Source organism: Ranitomeya variabilis, chromosome 4 (assembly GCF_051348905.1).
Source record: "Ranitomeya variabilis isolate aRanVar5 chromosome 4, aRanVar5.hap1, whole genome shotgun sequence".
Lineage (NCBI taxonomy): Eukaryota > Metazoa > Chordata > Amphibia > Anura > Dendrobatidae > Ranitomeya > Ranitomeya variabilis.
The window spans coordinates 237316189-237336653 of record NC_135235.1 but is presented as its reverse complement, the minus strand read 5'-3'; the positions used below and the strand labels follow the sequence as shown (position 1 = coordinate 237336653).

General features: G+C 45.0%; 1 protein-coding gene across 4 annotated transcripts in view; it reads left to right on the top strand.

Annotated features, from left to right (window-relative positions):
- Positions 1-20465, top strand: part of IGSF21 (immunoglobin superfamily member 21) — a 552595-nt gene that overhangs the window by 337141 nt on the left and 194989 nt on the right. For all 4 annotated transcript variants that reach the window (XM_077260347.1, XM_077260348.1, XM_077260350.1 and 1 more), the window contains one exon: positions 16927-17045. In XM_077260347.1, the coding sequence (XP_077116462.1) occupies positions 16927-17045 (119 nt within the window). The remainder of the gene's footprint in view (positions 1-16926; positions 17046-20465) is intronic.

The following is a 20465-nucleotide window of genomic DNA, read 5'->3' as shown; positions in this document are numbered from 1 at the left end:
AATAGATTAGTATAGAAATGACCTAAAATGGCTGACAACCTGCCTATATACCATGTGTGACAGGTTGTCAGCCCTGCTCCCTGTGATGACATCACTGATATAATGACATGAGACCACACCCCTTTTATTACAGCACCAGCTCCTTATCTATTACTGCTGACAAGCTGCCTATGTATCCTGTGTGACAGGTTGTCAGCCGGCCCCAGTTTTCTCCATTGATCATTGTCACTATTCTGACCTGCAATCATTCAGCAGTATATACTGTATTGCTTGTGTTTTCTGGTTTCTGGTCACCTCATTACACTGCGGCTGATCTCCGTCCTATCACGCCCTGTTTTCGTGATGACTCCCAGAATTTTTAGTTTATTTTTTTCCCGATCTGTGATAGAACCTCTCTGGGTAAATAAGCCATATGGGCTGCAAGTCCTCTGTGAGACCCTTAGAATACGCCGGCACCTGCCAAAGCGTCGCTCAATTAATAATCGGCTCGCTTATTAGGTTTTTGGCATCTTGTCTCCTCCTGACGGCGTGGAAGCATCCAGCCATGGAATCACCTTGATACTTGCAGTTCCGTGAATCTGCAGAGGCTACGAATATACATATACACTGTATATACACTCACCGGCCACTTTATTAGGTACACCATGCTAGTAACGGGTTGGACCCCCTTTTGCCTTCAGAACTGCCTCAATTCTTCGTGGCATAGATTCAACAAGGTGCTGGAAGCATTCCTCAGAGATTTTGGTCCATATTGACATGATGGCATCACACAGTTGCTGCAGATTTGTCGGCTGCACATCCCAAAGATGCTCCATACAAGGCAAGATGGATCCATGCTTTCATGTTGTTTACGCCAAATTCTGACCCTACCATCCGAATGTCGCAGCAGAAATCGAGACTCATCAGACCAAGCAACGTTTTTCCCATCTTCTACTGTCCAATTTCGATGAGCTTGTACAAATTGTAGCCTCAGTTTCCTGTTCTTAGCTGAAAGGAGTGGTACCCGGTGTGGTCTTCTGCTGCTGTAGCCCATCTGCCTCAAAGTTCGACGCACTGTGCGTTCAGAGATGCTCTTAGGCCTACCTTGGTTGTAACGGGTGGCGATTTGAGTCACTGTTGCCTTTCTATCAGCTCGAACCAGTCTGCCCATTCTCCTCTGACCTCTGGCATCAACAAGGCATTTCCGCCCACAGAACTGCCGCTCACTGGATTTTTTTTCTTTTTCGGACCATTCTCTGTAAACCCTAGAGATGGTTGTGCGTGAAAATCCCAGTAGATCAGCAGTTTCTGAAATACTCAGACCAGCCCTTCTGGCACCAACAACCATGCCACGTTCAAAGGCACTCAAATCACCTTTCTTCCCCATACTGATGCTCGGTTTGAACTGCAGGAGATTGTCTTGACCATGTCTACATGCCTAAATGCACTGAGTTGCCGCCATGTGATTGGCTGATTAGAAATTAAGTGTTAACAAGAAGTTGGACAGGTGTACCTAATAAAGTGGCCGGTGAGTGTATATATATATATATATATATATATATATATATATATATATATATATATATATATATATATATATATATATTGTACAGTGGATTTAAACAGTCTACTCAACTTGATAAATTATCCCACCAAGGAGATAGATTTCAGAACTGTTTCCAGCAATCTCCTGTATTTTTCATACAACCAGTCTGTGGGGTGGAGGGGCAAGACGGAAGCGTTTTCTTACAAAGAAGAACATCCAAGCCCCGCTGTGTTCTGCCAAGACCTGAATCAAGTTTGCCAAAAACATGTGAGGAACTTGTTATATCTGATGAGACCAAATTGGACATTTCGGCCTCAATTGAAAAAGATAAAAACATCATCCACACAGCGAGGCATGGTGGAGGCAGCATTGTGCTTTAGGGCGGTTTACAGCTTATTTCACTGGGGCTTTAGCCAAGTAGGAGGGAATTATGAACAGTCCAAATATCAGTCAATTTCACTTCAAAATTTTGCAGCTTCTTATAAGAAGCTGAGAATGAGAAGGAATTTCACCTTTTAGAATGACAGTGACCCTATGCGACCTCCAAATCACCAAAAGAATGGCTTCACCAGATTGAGGAAGTTCTGAAGTGGCCGAGCCCAGACCTGAAGAGGGCGCTGCCCACAGGAAATGCCCCCGCAGTCTAACAGATGTGAAGCTGCTGCAAGGAGGAGCCGGCAAAGATCACCAGTTCACTTTCTCAATAAATTTGTACAAATTATGGGCGACTTTTATAGGTGAAAAAAGTTCTGAAATGTTTTTTCCTGGTAGGACTTTTTACATGACAAAAACCTGTCATATTAACGGGGTGTAGATTTTTCACATCCACTGTGTGTATAGACATAAAGAAGACTGCAATGTATTTTGTGCTTTTTAAAATGTGGCGTCTTACGTGGTATATGGTGCCCGTATTAGGTCCTTACTAATAGGAGAACATGCAACTTCATTCTCCGCATTGACAGCAATGGATGCTCCTCGGGGGAGGGGTTATGTGACTCAGCATTTTCTGATTGGCCAAAATACTGCCAGTAAAGAGATGAGCTTCCTGTGCCAGTATTCTTCAGTCCTTGGATTGCCTTTCATTACATGTCGTTCACCTGATCAGTTTGCCACATGTCTGGACTCCGCCGCCCGCCGTCATCGCCGTCTTGTGCTGCTATCATGGATGAGCCGAGCGCTCCCGCCTCGCCCCCCACAGTTTTATGTAAGTAATATTACATATAAATACATAGCTGTTCTAATGAAGCCCACGTAAAGTGTAATGAGCCGTGACTGCATTGTGTTCCCGGATCGTCCTCGCGCCGCGCTGGAGAAATATTTGCCTTTTTTCTCCCTGTTGTATTTTCCTTACATGCGGCTCTTCGTTGCGTCTGTGGACGTTCGCGCCATCAGTAGGAGCTGTCAGGACCGGAGACGGCTGACACATGTTTGGGATAAGCATCAATTTTCGTGTCACTCGCTGCCTTTATTTTCTCTGCTCTCCGGTAAATATTCCGCCTATTTTCACTGCACGCAGCTGATTAATAGGGAGCGACTGCCCATCCCCCACCGAGGTGACATTAATAGATTCAGCGGGATACGGTGGGTGACATTTACTAAATGAAAGCAAAGAGAACGTGTGTTAAAAAGTGGCGCAAATGATGTGACCCATTTTTATTAGGTGCGCGCCATTGTTCCAAGTGTTTAGTGATAAACGTGCCATGCTGTGCGATACCAGATGCCGTATTGGTGCGGTCTGTCACTGGCGGCTGCTGACGGTCGGAGGGGCTCGCTACATTGCGTCACATATTGACTGGCAGACTGCGGCTGGCAGGGAGTCGCTGGGCCGCTCTGCTCTGGCAGCCGGTTCTGGCTTTTCGGTCAGGTACGCGGGGCCAAGAGGAGAATGACTGATATTTGTTTTGCTCACTAGCATCTTTTTGTCAGAAAAAATGAAAACAAAACTGCCGACTGCCCCTCAGCCGCCCCGATCGCGCTCCTCTCTGTGCCCCGTTGTCAGGCTGCATGATTCTGCTTCAATGGTCGCCCGTGGAGAAGCGGCAGAAGAGATGGCAGAAGCCAAATCTGCCCGAAAACAGTCTGTGCTCCAAACATCAGCCTGTAGTATCATCAAAAGAGAGTACGGCCATCCAAGGAGACCCCCGCACATAAGGGGCCGAGTACTGGGTATTGTGATGGAGTAATGCACAGAAGTAATTACTGGGAAAAGATAAAATCCCAACCAGAATATGTGCAGAAAGGGCCAAAAAGCCGAGTCCATGTTGGATGGTGGAAGGGGCAATTAGTGGCCCCATGTCATACTTTCTATGCAATGATGTCGCTACATAACGTCTGCTTTTAATGTTCCGCTGAAAGGTTTGGACACTTCAGCCGAAGGCTGCAAACTACCAAGAACACAGATGGAAACATGGCGTAAAGAAACGTGTGCTACACAGACAAGCATCAGGGTCAGTAAAGGCGGTCGTGTAGGAGCGCTGAGGAGGCAGTCCAAGGGATAAGGGGGGTGTCGAGTACCACCGCAGCTCCAGCCGAACACCTCCAAAGGAAGATAGAAGCAGGATTAGATAGTAGAAATCGGTCACAGGAGTGGTGCTCTGAAAGGAAACTCTGACACAAGATAGAGTTTTAGCCACAACGCGTTTCGACGGAAGTACCGTCCTTATCAGGTGGGAGTTCACCACCTGATGAAGACGGTACTTCCATCGAAACGCATTGTGGCTAAAACTCTATCTTGTGTCAGAGTTTCCTTTCAGCGCTCCTGTGACCGATTTCTACTATCTAATCCCACACAGACAAGCATGTGTTACACTTTACATTTCTCAAAGTGCCCCCCTGATGATGACGGCTTTATACCCTTTGGCCTTCGCTCAAACTTCTGCAGTGTACTGTATGTAATGATCTACATCCACATTGGGGAAAGTAAGTATTTGATACTCTGCCGATTTTGCATGTTTTCCCACCTACAAAGAACAGAGGGATCTGTAAGTTGTATCGTAGGTACACTTCACCTATGAGATATAAAATCCAGAAAATCACATTGTATGATTTTGACATAATTAATTTGCATTTTATTGCATAAAATAAGTCTTTGATATAATAGTAAAACAGAACTTTAATATTTGGTCCAGAAACCTTTGTTTGCAATTACAGAGATCAGACGTTTCCTGTAGTTCCTGACCATGTTTGCACACACTGCAGCAGGGATCTTGGCCCCCTCCTCCATACAGATCTTCTCCTGATCTTTCAGGGTTTGGGGCTATCACTGGGCAACATTGAGTTTCAGCTCCCTCCAAAGTTTTTCTATAGGGTTCAGGTCTGGAGACTGGCTAGGCCACTCCAGGACCTTGAAATGCTTCTTACAGAGCCGCTCCTTAGTTGCTCTGGCCGTGTGTTTAAGGTCATTGTCATGCTGGAAGACCCAGCCACGACCCATCTTCAATGCTCTTACTGAGGGAAGGAGGTTGGCCAAAATCTCCCGATACATGACCCCATCCATCCTCCCATCAATACGGTGTAGTCGTCCTGTCCTCTTTGCATAAAAGCACCCCCAAAATGATTGTGACGACACAACATTTTATCTTAATTAACCAGACATGTTTTAAGTAATCCAGGAGGAATAGACTTATGTATATGATTACTTTTGAATTTATGTGTTTCTTTTTGGTTGGTCAAGAAAAAAGACTTTTGTAAAGTAAAGCCTGTAATATTGACTTGTAAGTTGACATTTGATGTAACAAACTGTGCGCTTCTCCTTGGTGACTTGTGATGTTTTTCTGATACGTTGATGATTATACATTGTCTAGACCAGCTAGTTTGTTGACTTGCAAAACAGAGGAGGAAAAACTATGTAGATCGATTACATAATCAAACAATGTGAGTTGGTCTCATCACCATTCTTCCTCTTTATCTGTGAATGCTGTCTTCAAGGAGATTTGTTAACAATAAAAAGGACAGATACCGCTGTATACATACAGTATATACCTCCAGACAGCCCAGAGATCTAAAGAACCAGAGACTCTCTATAGGACAGCAGCCAAGACAACGTGGATTAATCTTGAGGGACACCGTTTTGAAATTCTACAGGATGCCAGCTTAGGGGACCACGGCCTAAGCTGGAAGAATACAGATCTACTCCATTGACCAATGCGTATCCTTGGCTACATTTTGGGTAGTCACCATTTGGACCTACCGGTCGCTTGAGCTCCATGGATACGTTTGTGAAAGTCAGGAATGGGACCCGCTGATCACCTGGCTCCATGGAGTTGTTTGGAGAAGCCAGGTTGTGACCCTCCGGTCAACTGGCCTTGCACCTCAATGGACTGTCATCTTAAGATTGTCGTTACCTCCTCTGTGTGTGTGTCTGTGTGTGCACAGGTGGGGTAGTCGGCTCTGGAGGCTCTGAAGTCACAGCTGTTCTTACCTCGGTGAGTCAACAAAAGGGTAAGATTCTGTAATGTGCACCATCTTGGGTGTTTTGCTGGAACTGTTCAACATGTTGTTTGCCCGTTTTCTGGTTCAATAAAGTATTGCCACACTGTTTTACCCTCACCCTGTGTTGTCTGAGTAGTGTTACGCTCCCGGTAAAATGAGAGCGGGCATTCAGTGGTATGTGCCCTGGTCCATGCGGTTTCAACTAGCACACTAGAGCTGACCTTTCTCAGAATCATCCTTACCCCCAGAGGTGAAATCTTGCAAGGAGCCCCAGACTGAAGATGATTGACAGTCAACTTGTGTTTCTTCCATTTTCTAATAATTGTGCCAACAGTTGTTGCCTTCACACGAAGCTGCTTGCCTATTGTCCTGTAGCCCATCCCAGCCTTGTACAGATCTACAATTTTGTCCCTGGTGTCCTTAAACAGCTCTTTGGTCTTGGCCATAGTTGAGAGGTTGAAGTGTGATTGAGTGTGTGGACAGGTGTCTTTTATACATGTAACTAGTTCAAACAGGTGCAATTAATACAGGAAAACTTTGGCAAAATTGGCAGTTAATCAATCTCCATCTATGTAGTGATGTCGCTATGTAACGATCTGCATCTATGTAGTAATGTAACTTTTTAATGATCTGTATCTATGTAGTGATGTCACTATGTAATGATCTGTATCTATGTAGTTATGTCACTGTGTAATGACTTGTATCTGTGTGGTGATGTCACAGTGTAATCTGCTTCTTTGTAGTGATGTCACTGTGTAATGACCTGTATCTATGTAGTGATGTCACTGTAATGATCTGTATCTATGTAGTGATGTCACTATGTAATGATCTGTATCTATGTAGTGATGTCACTATGTAATGATCTGTATCTATGTAGTGATGTCACTATGTAATGATATGTATCTATGTAGTGATGTCACTGTGTAACGATCTGTATCTATGTAGTGATGTCACTATGTAATGATCTGTATGTAGTGATGTCACTGTGTAATGATCTGTATCTATGTAGTGATGTCACTGTGTAATGATCTGTATCTATGTAGTGATGTCACTATGTAATGATCTGTATGTAGTGATGTCACTGTGTAATGATCTGTATCTATGTAGTGATGTCACTGTGTAATGATCTGTATCTATGTAGTGATGTCACTGTGTAACGATCTGTATCTATGTAGTGATGTCACTATGTAATGATCTGTATGTAGTGATGTCACTGTGTAATGATCTGTATCTATGTAGTGATGTCACTGTGTAATGATCTGTATCTATGTAGTGATGTCACTATGTAATGATCTGTATGTAGTGATGTCACTGTGTAATGACCTGTATCTATGTAGTGATGTCACTATGTAATGATCTGTATCTATGTAGTGATGTCACTATGTAATGATCTGTATGTAGTGATGTCACTGTGTAATGATCTGTATCTATGTAGTGATGTCACTATGTAATGATCTGTATGTAGTGATGTCACTGTGTAATGATCTGTATCTATGTAGTGATGTCACTGTGTAATGACCTGTATCTATGTAGTGATGTCACTATGTAATGATCTGTATCTATGTAGTGATGTCACTATGTAATGATCTGTATGTAGTGATGTCACTGTGTAATGATCTGTATCTATGTAGTGATGTCACTGTGTAATGATCTGTATCTATGTAGTGATGTCACTATGTAATGATCTGTATGTAGTGATGTCACTGTGTAATGATCTGTATCTATGTAGTGATGTCACTGTGTAATGATCTGTATCTATGTAGTGATGTCACTATGTAATGATCTGTATCTATGTAGTGATGTCACTGTGTAATGACCTGTATCTATGTAGTGATGTCACTATGTAATGATCTGTATCTATGTAGTAATGTCACTGTGTAATGATCTGTTTCTATGTAGTGATGTCACTATGTAATGATCTGTATCTATGTAGTGATGTCACTATGTAATGATCTGTATCTATGTAGTGATGTCACTATGTAATGATCTGTATCTATGTAGTGATGTCACTGTGTAATGATCTGTATCTATGTAGTGATGTCACTATGTAATGATCTGTATGTAGTGATGTCACTGTGTAATGATCTGTATCTATGTAGTGATGTCACTGTGTAATGATCTGTATCTATGTAGTGATGTCACTATGTAATGATCTGTATGTAGTGATGTCACTGTGTAATGATCTGTATCTATGTAGTGATGTCACTGTGTAATGACCTGTATCTATGTAGTGATGTCACTATGTAATGATCTGTATCTATGTAGTGATGTCACTATGTAATGATCTGTATGTAGTGATGTCACTGTGTAATGATCTGTATCTATGTAGTGATGTCACTGTGTAATGACCTGTATCTATGTAGTGATGTCACTGTGTAATGATCTGTATCTATGTAGTGATGTCACTATGTAATGATCTGTATGTAGTGATGTCACTGTGTAATGATCTGTATCTATGTAGTGATGTCACTGTGTAATGACCTGTATCTATGTAGTGATGTCACTATGTAATGATCTGTATCTATGTAGTGATGTCACTATGTAATGATCTGTATCTATGTAGTGATGTCACTATGTAATGATCTGTATCTATGTAGTGATGTCACTATGTAATGATCTGTATCTATGTAGTGATGTCACTGTGTAATGACCTGTATCTATGTAGTGATGTCACTGTGTAATGATCTGTATCTATGTAGTGATGTCACTATGTAATGATCTGTATGTAGTGATGTCACTGTGTAATGATCTGTATCTATGTAGTGATGTCACTATGTAATGATCTGTATGTAGTGATGTCACTATGTAATGATCTGTATCTATGTAGTGATGTCACTATGTAATGATCTGTATGTAGTGATGTCACTGTGTAATGATCTGTATCTATGTAGTGATGTCACTGTGTAATGACCTGTATCTATGTAGTGATGTCACTGTGTAATGATCTGTATCTATGTAGTGATGTCACTATGTAATGATCTGTATGTAGTGATGTCACTGTGTAATGACCTGTATCTATGTAGTGATGTCACTATGTAATGATCTGTATCTATGTAGTGATGTCACTATGTAATGATCTGTATCTATGTAGTGATGTCACTATGTAATGATCTGTATCTATGTAGTGATGTCACTGTGTAATGACCTGTATCTATGTAGTGATGTCACTGTGTAATGATCTGTATCTATGTAGTGATGTCACTATGTAATGATCTGTATGTAGTGATGTCACTGTGTAATGATCTGTATCTATGTAGTGATGTCACTATGTAATGATCTGTATGTAGTGATGTCACTATGTAATGATCTGTATCTATGTAGTGATGTCACTATGTAATGATCTGTATGTAGTGATGTCACTGTGTAATGATCTGTATCTATGTAGTGATGTCACTGTGTAATGACCTGTATCTATGTAGTGATGTCACTGTGTAATGATCTGTATCTATGTAGTGATGTCACTATGTAATGATCTGTATGTAGTGATGTCACTGTGTAATGATCTGTATCTATGTAGTGATGTCACTATGTAATGATCTGTATGTAGTGATGTCACTATGTAATGATCTGTATCTATGTAGTGATGTCACTATGTAATGATCTGTATGTAGTGATGTCACTGTGTAATGATCTGTATCTATGTAGTGATGTCACTGTGTAATGACCTGTATCTATGTAGTGATGTCACTGTGTAATGATCTGTATCTATGTAGTGATGTCACTATGTAATGATCTGTATGTAGTGATGTCACTGTGTAATGATCTGTATCTATGTAGTGATGTCACTATGTAATGATCTGTATCTATGTAGTGATGTCACTGTGTAAAAATCTGTTACATTTGCTTCCATGTATCACTTGTAGTTTAGTGTCCAATTTTTAGATTTAAATTGTAATTGTTTGAAGAAAAGTTCTGCAACTCTCTGATGTAATTTCCACTTCTTAGAACCCCCCCCCCTCCCAAAAAAAAAGAAAAGGACTAAAAATCCTCCAAAAAGTCAAGAATTAATACAGCACAAAGGGACTGCTGCGCTTACTTGCCCAGGTCTCAGAACTAGTGAACTCAGGATGCAGCAAACCCTTGTAATAAAGATGGCGGCAATACAGGTGCAAAATACTGATGAGACAACCACTGGCAACCTACCAACTCATGGAAGGGGTGTATTGCCGCCATCTTTATTACAAGGGTTAGCTGCGGTCGCTAGTTCTGAGACCTGGGCAGGTAAGCGCTGCGGTCCCGCTATGCTGTGTAATTTCCAGTTTTCCCTCACTGACCGGAAACCTTATTTGCTGCAGTTTTCTCATGGATGCGCTCCTCCATCAGGACCGGACAGATTCGCTCTGCTGATGGGTTTCTCTCCGATTCTGATGGAGGCGGATTAGCTCAGGACGGCGTCTTCCTGTTATTGACAGTAAGCAGAGATCTTGAAATCAGCGAGGAGGCTTCTTTTAGTTTTTAGCTATTGCCTATTAATCGCTCCCTCAGTAAATGCCATAAAAAACAAACCTCATCCCAGTGGTGAAACCACCGATGTTTTCTGTTTCACCTCTGTTTTCATTTTATTTATATGGTAAAATTATATGACGTGATAAAAAAGAAATAATAAAGCCATAGAAAAACACTACGTAAAATAGGCGCATTGTTGCTGTAGATTTTTCCCCACCTGTTAGTATCAGTGAAATCTGCACCAAAAGTGCTGAAAGTATTGACACGCTGCAGATTTCTATCTTCTCCAAATCTGCAAGGAAAAAGTAAGCTACATGTGTGAGACTTCAGAAATCTCATTCATTTTTTTTGCATCAGGAAACCCTTCATCTTTTATGACAACTTTCATAGAAGAAAACTGCGACAGACATGACAAATCTGAAACAAGTGCACGGGCACTAATTTTTTCAATCAGGTTTTTGTGGTAAATATATTTTTTTACAAATGTTTTTTTTTCTCATGTCACAAATGTTGTAATTCCCCGGCCCCTGAGACTGCTCCAGGCTCATCTGTTGTTTCAGGACTTGCACATGTACATTAGCAGCAATAGACTGACCTATCTTTTCTATTGAAGCATCTGATGAGCGTGTGCAGGAGGGAGGAGGAAGAGGTGAGCTGTGGTATTGTGATTGGTAGATCCTGTGTTGTCAGCTGTGTATAGAGCTTTTCCCTGCCATAGTAATGCTGCCTCTGGTGATAATGAGCCTGCTGAAAAAGCTTTGTTAAAGGATAGGAAGTATGAGTGTAAAATATCCCAGGGGACAGTGTGAAAATTGTGAGATTACTGAATGAGTTTTCTGATACAGGTTGTAATATAAATTATAAATATATATTTAATACAAAGGCCTGATGTACTGTGCATAACTTTCCGATGATGACGCGTGCCTGTTCGGGGTCACCTCGGGTTGTGACATGTTCTGTTCTTACAGTTTGCTGTTACATAATATTATTAGAACATGTTACATTCTGGTACCAGGATTATTACAATCTGTGACTGTAGATTAGTTTTCGGGATGTTCTCGGGGTCCAGCCTTTATTGAGTTTGTTGTAAGCATCCTTTGTCGGTGGGGTGGGATTAGTCTGGGGGAGGGTTGCTTGGGATTTAATACTTCCATTATCTCCCGTTGGCCCTCTGATCGCCATGTCAGCTCCGTAAACACAATTACTTTCCCTTCTGAGGATCTGTCAGTGTTGGTAAACTCCAGCAACTAAACTGCATTAGGCGGCAATCTGTCCAGTCCTGTGAGGTTATTAATAGTGTATTGATTCCACCATATTGCTGCTGAGAGTCGGTCCGTCCTGAGCTGCGCTTATCTGAGTCCTGGCCGCTGACTGCTCGGCCGCCCCTGATCGATGCTCTTCAATTCCTGAAGTGAATGTGCCGTCTGTGTTCTTAATCCACTTTACAGAGCTGACCGCGCCGGTGAGATGTGATCACAACTTCATCAGGAAACGCCGGCGCACGGGTCACAGAGAGACCACCCAGAACCCACAGTCACACTGTGTATATAAATCATCCATCACTGGCCCCAGAAGCCCCAATAAATACAAGCCCTGGAGTCATTATCTCATGCGAAGTTCTGAGAATTGGGCAGCAACCAACATGGCCACCATTGCCGCTCTCAGCCAAGTTGTCAGCTTTCCTACCATTCTGAATGACAGATCCACTTAGTTATGTAGCAGTGTATCTGTATCAAGGTGTATCATGAGATATTGCTAATTCTCAACATCTCGTTTTGGTTACTGTGTGTCCTGCCCATCCAGTATCTGTATCAGAAGAGATTTATGCACATCTGGTTTCCATCGCTTTATATCAGGAGAGCGCATCTTTCCTCCTTGTCTAGTATTTGTCACTGTATCACAAGAGATTGTCCTCACAACACGTCTAGTACCTGGTGCACTTCATCCAGAGTGACTGTCATCCCTGCACATCTAGTGCCTGTTACTCTATATCTAGAGTGACTGTCATCCCTGCATATCTAGTGTCAGTTACTCTGTATCTAGAGTGACTGTCATCCTTGCACATCTAGTGCCTGTTACTCTACATCTAGATTGACTGTCATCCCTGCACATCTAGTACCTGTCACTCTGTATCTGGAGTGAGTGTCATCCCTGCACATCTAGTACCTGTTACTCTGTATCTGGAGTGACTGTCATCCCTACACATCTAGTGCCTGTTACTCTGTATCTAGATTGACTGTCATCCCTGCACATCTAGTACCTGTTACTCTGTATCTGGAGTGGCTGTCATCCCTGCACATCTAGTGCATGTTACTCTATATCTAGAATGACTGTCATCCCTGCACATCTAGTGTCTGTTACTCTATATCTAGAGTGACTGTCATCCCTGCACATCTAATACCTGTTACTCTGTATCTGGACTGACTGTCATCCCTGCACATCTAGTGCCTGCTACTCTGTATCTAGATTGACTGTCATCCCTGCACATCTAGTACCTGTTACTCTGTATCTGGAGTGGCTGTCATCCCTACACATCTATTGTCTGTTACTCTGTATCTGGAGTGACTGTCATCCCTGCACATCTAGTACCTGTTACTCTGTATCCGGAGTGACTGTCTTCCCTGCACATCTAGTACCTGTTACTCTGTATCCGGAGTGACTGTCATCCCTGCACATCTAGTGCCTGTTACTCTATATCTAGAGTGACTGTCATCCCTACACATCTAGTGCCTGTTGCTCTGTATCTGGAGTGACTGTCATCCCTGCACATCTAGTGCCTGTTACTCTATATCTAGAGTGACTGTCATCCCTGCACAACTAGTGCCTGTTGCTCTGTATCTGGAGTGACTGTCATCCCTGCACATCTAGTGCCTGTTGCTCTGTATCTAGAGTGACTGTCATCCCTGCATATCTAGTGTCAGTTACTCTGTATCTAGAGTGACTGTCATCCTTGCACATCTAGTGCCTGTTACTCTACATCTAGATTGACTGTCATCCCTGCACATCTAGTACCTGTCACTCTGTATCTGGAGTGAGTGTCATCCCTGCACATCTAGTACCTGTTACTCTGTATCTGGAGTGACTGTCATCCCTACACATCTAGTGCCTGTTACTCTATATCTAGAGTGAGTGTCATCCCTGCACATCTAGTACCTGTTACTCTGTATCTGGAGTGACTGTCATCCCTACACATCTAGTGCCTGTTACTCTGTATCTAGATTGACTGTCATCCCTGCACATCTAGTACCTGTTACTCTGTATCTGGAGTGGCTGTCATCCCTGCATATCTAGTGTCAGTTACTCTGTATCTAGAGTGACTGTCATCCTTGCACATCTAGTGCCTGTTACTCTACATCTAGATTGACTGTCATCCCTGCACATCTAGTACCTGTCACTCTGTATCTGGAGTGAGTGTCATCCCTGCACATCTAGTACCTGTTACTCTGTATCTGGAGTGACTGTCATCCCTACACATCTAGTGCCTGTTACTCTATATCTAGAGTGAGTGTCATCCCTGCACATCTAGTACCTGTTACTCTGTATCTGGAGTGACTGTCATCCCTACACGTCTAGTACCTGGTGCACTTCATCCAGAGTGACTGTCATCCCTGCACATCTAGTGCCTGTTACTCTATATCTAGAGTGACTGTCATCCCTGCATATCTAGTGTCAGTTACTCTGTATCTAGAGTGACTGTCATCCTTGCACATCTAGTGCCTGTTACTCTACATCTAGATTGACTGTCATCCCTGCACATCTAGTACCTGTCACTCTGTATCTGGAGTGAGTGTCATCCCTGCACATCTAGTACCTGTTACTCTGTATCTGTAGTGACTGTCATCCCCTACACATCTAGTGCCTGTTACTCTGTATCTAGATTGACTGTCATCCCTGCACATCTAGTACCTGTTACTCTGTATCTGGAGTGGCTGTCATCCCTGCACATCTAGTGCATGTTACTCTATATCTAGAATGACTGTCATCCCTGCACATCTAGTGTCTGTTACTCTATATCTAGAGTGACTGTCATCCCTGCACATCTAATACCTGTTACTCTGTATCTGGACTGACTGTCATCCCTGCACATCTAGTGCCTGCTACTCTGTATCTAGATTGACTGTCATCCCTGCACATCTAGTACCTGTTACTCTGTATCTGGAGTGGCTGTCATCCCTACACATCTATTGTCTGTTACTCTGTATCTGGAGTGACTGTCATCCCTGCACATCTAGTACCTGTTACTCTGTATCCGGAGTGACTGTCTTCCCTGCACATCTAGTACCTGTTACTCTGTATCCGGAGTGACTGTCATCCCTGCACATCTAGTGCCTGTTACTCTATATCTAGAGTGACTGTCATCCCTACACATCTAGTGCCTGTTGCTCTGTATCTGGAGTGACTGTCATCCCTGCACATCTAGTGCCTGTTACTCTATATCTAGAGTGACTGTCATCCCTGCACAACTAGTGCCTGTTGCTCTGTATCTGGAGTGACTGTCATCCCTGCACATCTAGTGCCTGTTGCTCTGTATCTAGAGTGACTGTCATCCCTGCACATCTAGTGCCTGTTTCTCTATAGAGTGACTGTCATCCCTACACATCTAGTGCCTGTTACTTTGTATCTAGAGTGACTGTCATCCCTTCACATCTAGTGCCTGTTACGCTATATCTAGAGTGACTATCATCCCTGCACATCTAGTACCTGTTATTCTATATCTAGAGTGACTCATCCCTGAACATCTAGTACCTGTTACTCTGTATCTAGAGTGACTGTCTTCCCTACACATCTATTGTCTGTTACTCTGTATCTAGTGTGACTGTCATCCCTACACATCTAGTGCCTGTTACTCTGTATCCGGCGTGAGTGTCATCCCTGCACATCTAGTGCCTGTTAATCTATATCTAGAGTGACTGTCATCCCTGCACATCTAGTGCTTGTTACTTTGTATCTAGAGTGACTGTCATCCCTATACATCTAGTGCCTGTTAATCTATATCTAGAGTGACTGTCATCCCTGCACATCTAGTGCCTGTTACTTTGTATCTAGAGTGACTGTCATCCCTGCACATCTAGTACCTGTTATTCTATATCTAGAGTGACTGTAATCCCTGCACATCTAGTACCTGTTACTCTGTATCTAGGTGACTGTCATCCCTAAACATCTGTTGTCTGTTACTCTGTATCTAGAGTTACTGTCATCCCTACACATTTATTGTCTTTTACTCTGTATCTAGTGTGACTGTCATCCCTGCACATCTAGTACCTGTTACTCTGTATCAGAAGAGATTACTAGCTGTATTAGCTTCACAGGTGGATTTTCTGGTGACTCCCAGGATAAGGACCCCTGAATATCTCCAGCATAAAGGGCGTGATGAATTATTAAAGTCACATTCTGAATAAAATATAACAGAATATATTTCAGTTTTGTGGGATCGTAAACCAGACCAGGAGCAAATGTTTAAGATTCTGTCTGTACCGCGGACTTATTCATCACCGGGATGTTTCCTGCCTCTTCATAAGGAGGTGATGTATCTTGTGTCATTGCCCTATAGACCCCCGGACTCGTATGGCCTCAGTCATCAGCAATTTTATATATCTCTTCCTCTCTTCTGTAGTAAACGAGGTCTTGGGAGAAGGCGCTGCTGAGAGTTGTAGTACACTAGAACTAGAGTTGTCCGTTGCTTAGGATACACAGGGGGTACGGTGAAGATGTCCATGTAGCCAGAGATGAGGGTTGTCTCATTGTACCAGTGCAAACAGGAAAAGAGCAGAACAAATCTTACTCCTGTCCTACAGGCTGATGCCTGCACTGACCCACTGATACAAACAGTCAGCTCTGTACACAGCACCTCCTCCTCGCTCATCACTTTTGAATGGAGGCTTTGCCTGTTCCATGAGTGACCGGCTGAAACTTTGTAGCCACCTGCTCCCACTGATGATGACATAAAGCCTCTCGTAGCTCGTTACTTAATATGTCGTTATCATCTGACACCAGTGTAATCTCGGAGTGGACCCGCGGCCCAGGTGCCAGGCTGCGCCCCCAATTACATCCTCCCAGATGGCGGCACTAATGGTGCTGGAGAAAATGACACGTTGAAGGCATGGAAGTCTAATGTATCTTGCAGCGTCACAGTTCTCTCCCCCGGAGTAATTATACGTTTACCCGATGTTAAGCCTGTTCTCGTCAAGGTTGCCCTTAATTGGCAGATTCATTATTCCAGTGCGAGCAGCGGTGGCGTGGGCAGGAACGGGGCCGGGTTTTCTAACCATTGCAGCAATGGTGATACTTTCCTTGTCCTTTCTTCATCTCTGACTCTTCAGAGAAAGTTTTTGAGTGCAGGAGGCCACCAGGCGATAAAACAGCCATTTTCACAGCCCATAAAGTCTCCTTAGAGCTCACTCTATTATTGTGGCCAATGTAATTCCGATAAAAGCGAATCCTTTATGTTTATTGGGTTCTGACTGTGACCATTAGATGTTCGCTCGGCTGATGTAATTAACTGCTCTCCTTCTCGTCTTCTCCAGGCTCCCCGAGGTGCGGATATCAGACAACGGACCCTACGAGTGCCATGTTGGGATATATGACCGGGCGACACGGGAGAAAGTGGTGCTAGCGTCAGACAATGTGTTCCTCAACGTCATGTGTGAGTATCCATCAGAACTCCGGCCGCAGGTCGATAACGCTCAGAATAAGTCGCTCGGCGCAGGGCTCTTCATAGACAATCAATTGTAGCCGAGGGCTTGAATGTTCCCTGCTCCTCGCTAATTAAAACCAAGGCATTATCAGCGCTGTGCACACCGCCGCTCAGGATCCCACTCAGGGCGGTAAAGTCACAGTTTTCTCTGCCCCCGGTTCTATCGATCTCGCTGATTACTTCTCACTGATGATAGTGACACTTGTGGGACAGGAGGAGGCGCTGCGACGTCTGTGTGATCCCACAAGGTTGTCAGTCACCAGGGCGGAGCCTAGATATCCTCTACTCGTATTGTTACATTGTGAAATAACAATAATGTCTCTGCCGCAACCAGGACACGTTACACTGCAAGACGAGAGCTGCGGCATCTTCATGGCCGAAAATTAAGTTGGCCAAATACAATGGATAAGTGTCAGAGATTTCTCTGTTCCTCACCACATCCTCCTCCAGGCTCCTCTGTCCCCCCCTCCAGACCCCTCTGTCCCCTCCTCCAGACCCCTCTGTCCCCTCCTCCAGACTCCTCTGTCCCCCCCTCCAGACCCCTCTGTCCCCTCCTCCAGACCCCTCTGTCCCCTCCTTCAGACCCCTCTGTCCTCTCCTCCAGACCCCTCTGTCCTCTCCTCCAGACCCCTCTGTCCTCCTCCAGACTCCTCTGTCCTCCTCCTCCAGACTCCTCTGTCCTCCTCCTCCAGACTCCTCTGTCCTCCTCCTTCAGACTCCTCTGTCGTCCTCCAGGGTCCTCTGTCCTCCTCCAGGTTCTTCTGTCCTCCTCCTCCAGACTCTTCTGTCCTCCTCCTCTGGCCTCCTCTATCTTCCTCCCCGTACTCCCCTGTCCTCCTTCTCCAGACCCCTCTGTCCCCTCCTCCAGACCCCTCTGTTCCCTCCTCCAGACTCCCCTGTCCCCTCCTCCAGACTCCCCTGTCCCCTCCTCCAGACTCCCCTGTCCTCTCCTCCAGACTCCTCTGTCTTCTCCTCCAGACTCCTCTGTCTTCTCCTCCAGACTACTCTGTGCTCCTGCTCCAGACTCCTCTGTCCTCCTCCTCCAGACTCCTCTGTCCTCCTCCTCCAGACTCCTCTGTCCTCCTCCTTCAGACTCCTCTGTCCTCCTCCTTCAGACTCCTCTGTCCTCCTCCTTCAGACTCCTCTGTTCTCCTCCTTCAGACTCCTCTGTCCTCCTCCTTCAGACTCCTCTGTCCTCCTCCTTCAGACTCCTCTGTCCTCCTTCAGACTCCTCTGTCCTCCTCCTTCAGACTCCTCTGTCCTCCTCCAGGGTCCTCTGTCCTCCTCCAGGGTCCTCTGTCCTCCTCCTCCAGGTTCTTCTGTCCTCCTCCTCCAGACTCTTCAGTCCTCCTCCTTCAGACTCTTCTGTCCTCCTCCTCTGGCCTCCTCTAACCTCCTCTATCTTCCTCCCCCGTACTCCTCTGTCCTCCTTCTCCAGACTCCTCTGTCCTTCTCCAGACTCCTCTGTCCTCCTCCTTCACACTCCTCTGTTATCTTTCTATAAGAAAACAGGGATTGGTCATGTTGAGCTGTAATCACCAATCCATCTTTTACTCAACATCTGTCATTGGGGGAAAGTCAGGACACCCCTTTGCACCTTATATGATCGGTTGTTTTGGGCCAAGATGGTTGATTGGATTAGTAATTGTGATGGCGAAACTTTGCGTCCACAGCAGCCAATCATACGGCAGGGTCACTAGAGTTGATCTGATTGGCTGCTCCAAGCGACATTTTTTTCTCTTTGCTTTGTGGACTGATCGGATGATCTTTAGTGATCTGTAGAGATCTGCGATCCTGATTGTGAGCTCCCAGGATTCTCGGTGATGTAAGAGGCTAGGTGCCCCGGTCACCCGGTGAGGATTATTTGCCTCTGCAGCCGATTCCACACACCCCGAGTGAAGGACAATGGGGAGGAGAAGGACGCGGCCTCCCCAGGATCTGAAGGTTACTCAAATCCGTCCTTCCTCCCACGCAGGCAGCGCTGCCAACACCTCCGCTGAGCTGCACCCGGGCCGCAGCGAGGAGCAGATGCTGGGATTATTCTTACACCTCCGTATTGATGGTGTTGGCACGCGGTAATGAGGGGATGGTGAGCGGCGGCGGGTGACATGGCGCAGGAGCTCACCGAGGCGCAGCAGTCACTAGTCTGAACTCCATGTTAACCTTTACCATACCGGAAGAATGTATCGAGGTTACAGGGTCTCTGCGCTAATGGACGCAGTACTGAGCTGTGCGGCCGTGCTGCTGTCACCGATCCGCTCCCCACCTACACTCCTGGACTTCGGGTGTCCTAGGTCTGGGGGTGGATGGGAGTAGTAGTACCAGAATTTCCTATCCACATCTCTAGAAGTCGTCTCTTCCTTCTAACCTCCGATATTCCCAATGGGGATCAGACATGTTCACATTTTCATGCCCAACCGTTCTGTTCCCTAATGTCTGTGGAACATCAAATGCCGTCCAGATGGTCAGCGAGCCCCTCCGAAATCAGCTGGTGGGGCCAACCATGTCCTAATGTGTGAAGCCATCTTAGCCCAGTGTTAGTTTCCTCTCCTGAAACCCTCTGTGCTGCTGGTAATCAGGTGTTGTGTCGGAGGCGCTGTCGCCCGCGGACTCTTCACGTTAGCATGCAGGCGGTGCAGTGACGCAATGGGTCGTGATTAGGACGTGCTGATGGCCGCAGTCATTAGCCGCGCCTGCGATGGTCGGAGCCTTCACCTCCCATTTACCTTCCTTCTAGATGACTTTCTGACAAAATCCTGACACCAAATCAATCGCAGCATTAGAAGTTGCATCTGGCGAAGAGATTAGGCTACGTTCACATTTGCGTTGTGCGCCGCAGCGTCGGCGCCGCAACGCACAACGCAAACAAAAACGCAGTTGCGTTTTGAACAAAAAACGCTGCGTTTTGCGCCGCATGCGCCCCCCCAAAATCTATACAATGTTTTGCATATTTATTGGAAAACGCATGCGTCGTACAACGCACCACGACGCAAGTACTTGCGTCGTCTGCGTTGTCAATACAAATCAATGGGAAAAAAGGCGCATCGACGACGCAAAAGTGACGCAAACACGACGCATGCGTTTTTTAAAAAGTCAGCGCCGCAAAAAAAATGCAACATGTTGCGTTTGCCGCGCCCTGACAGGTGCGCCCTAACGCCGCATGCGGCGTACGACGCACCAAAACGCATGACAACGCATGTACATGCGGCGCCATGCGGCCCCAATGTTAAAGATAGGGCCGCACGACGCATGCGTTTTGTTGCGGCGACGACGCTGCGGCGCACAACGCAAATGTGAACGTAGCCTTAGCGCCAAGTCGGAGATGATTCAGGGGCTTCGCAGCCAGGACCCCCAATACAGGAGACCCCC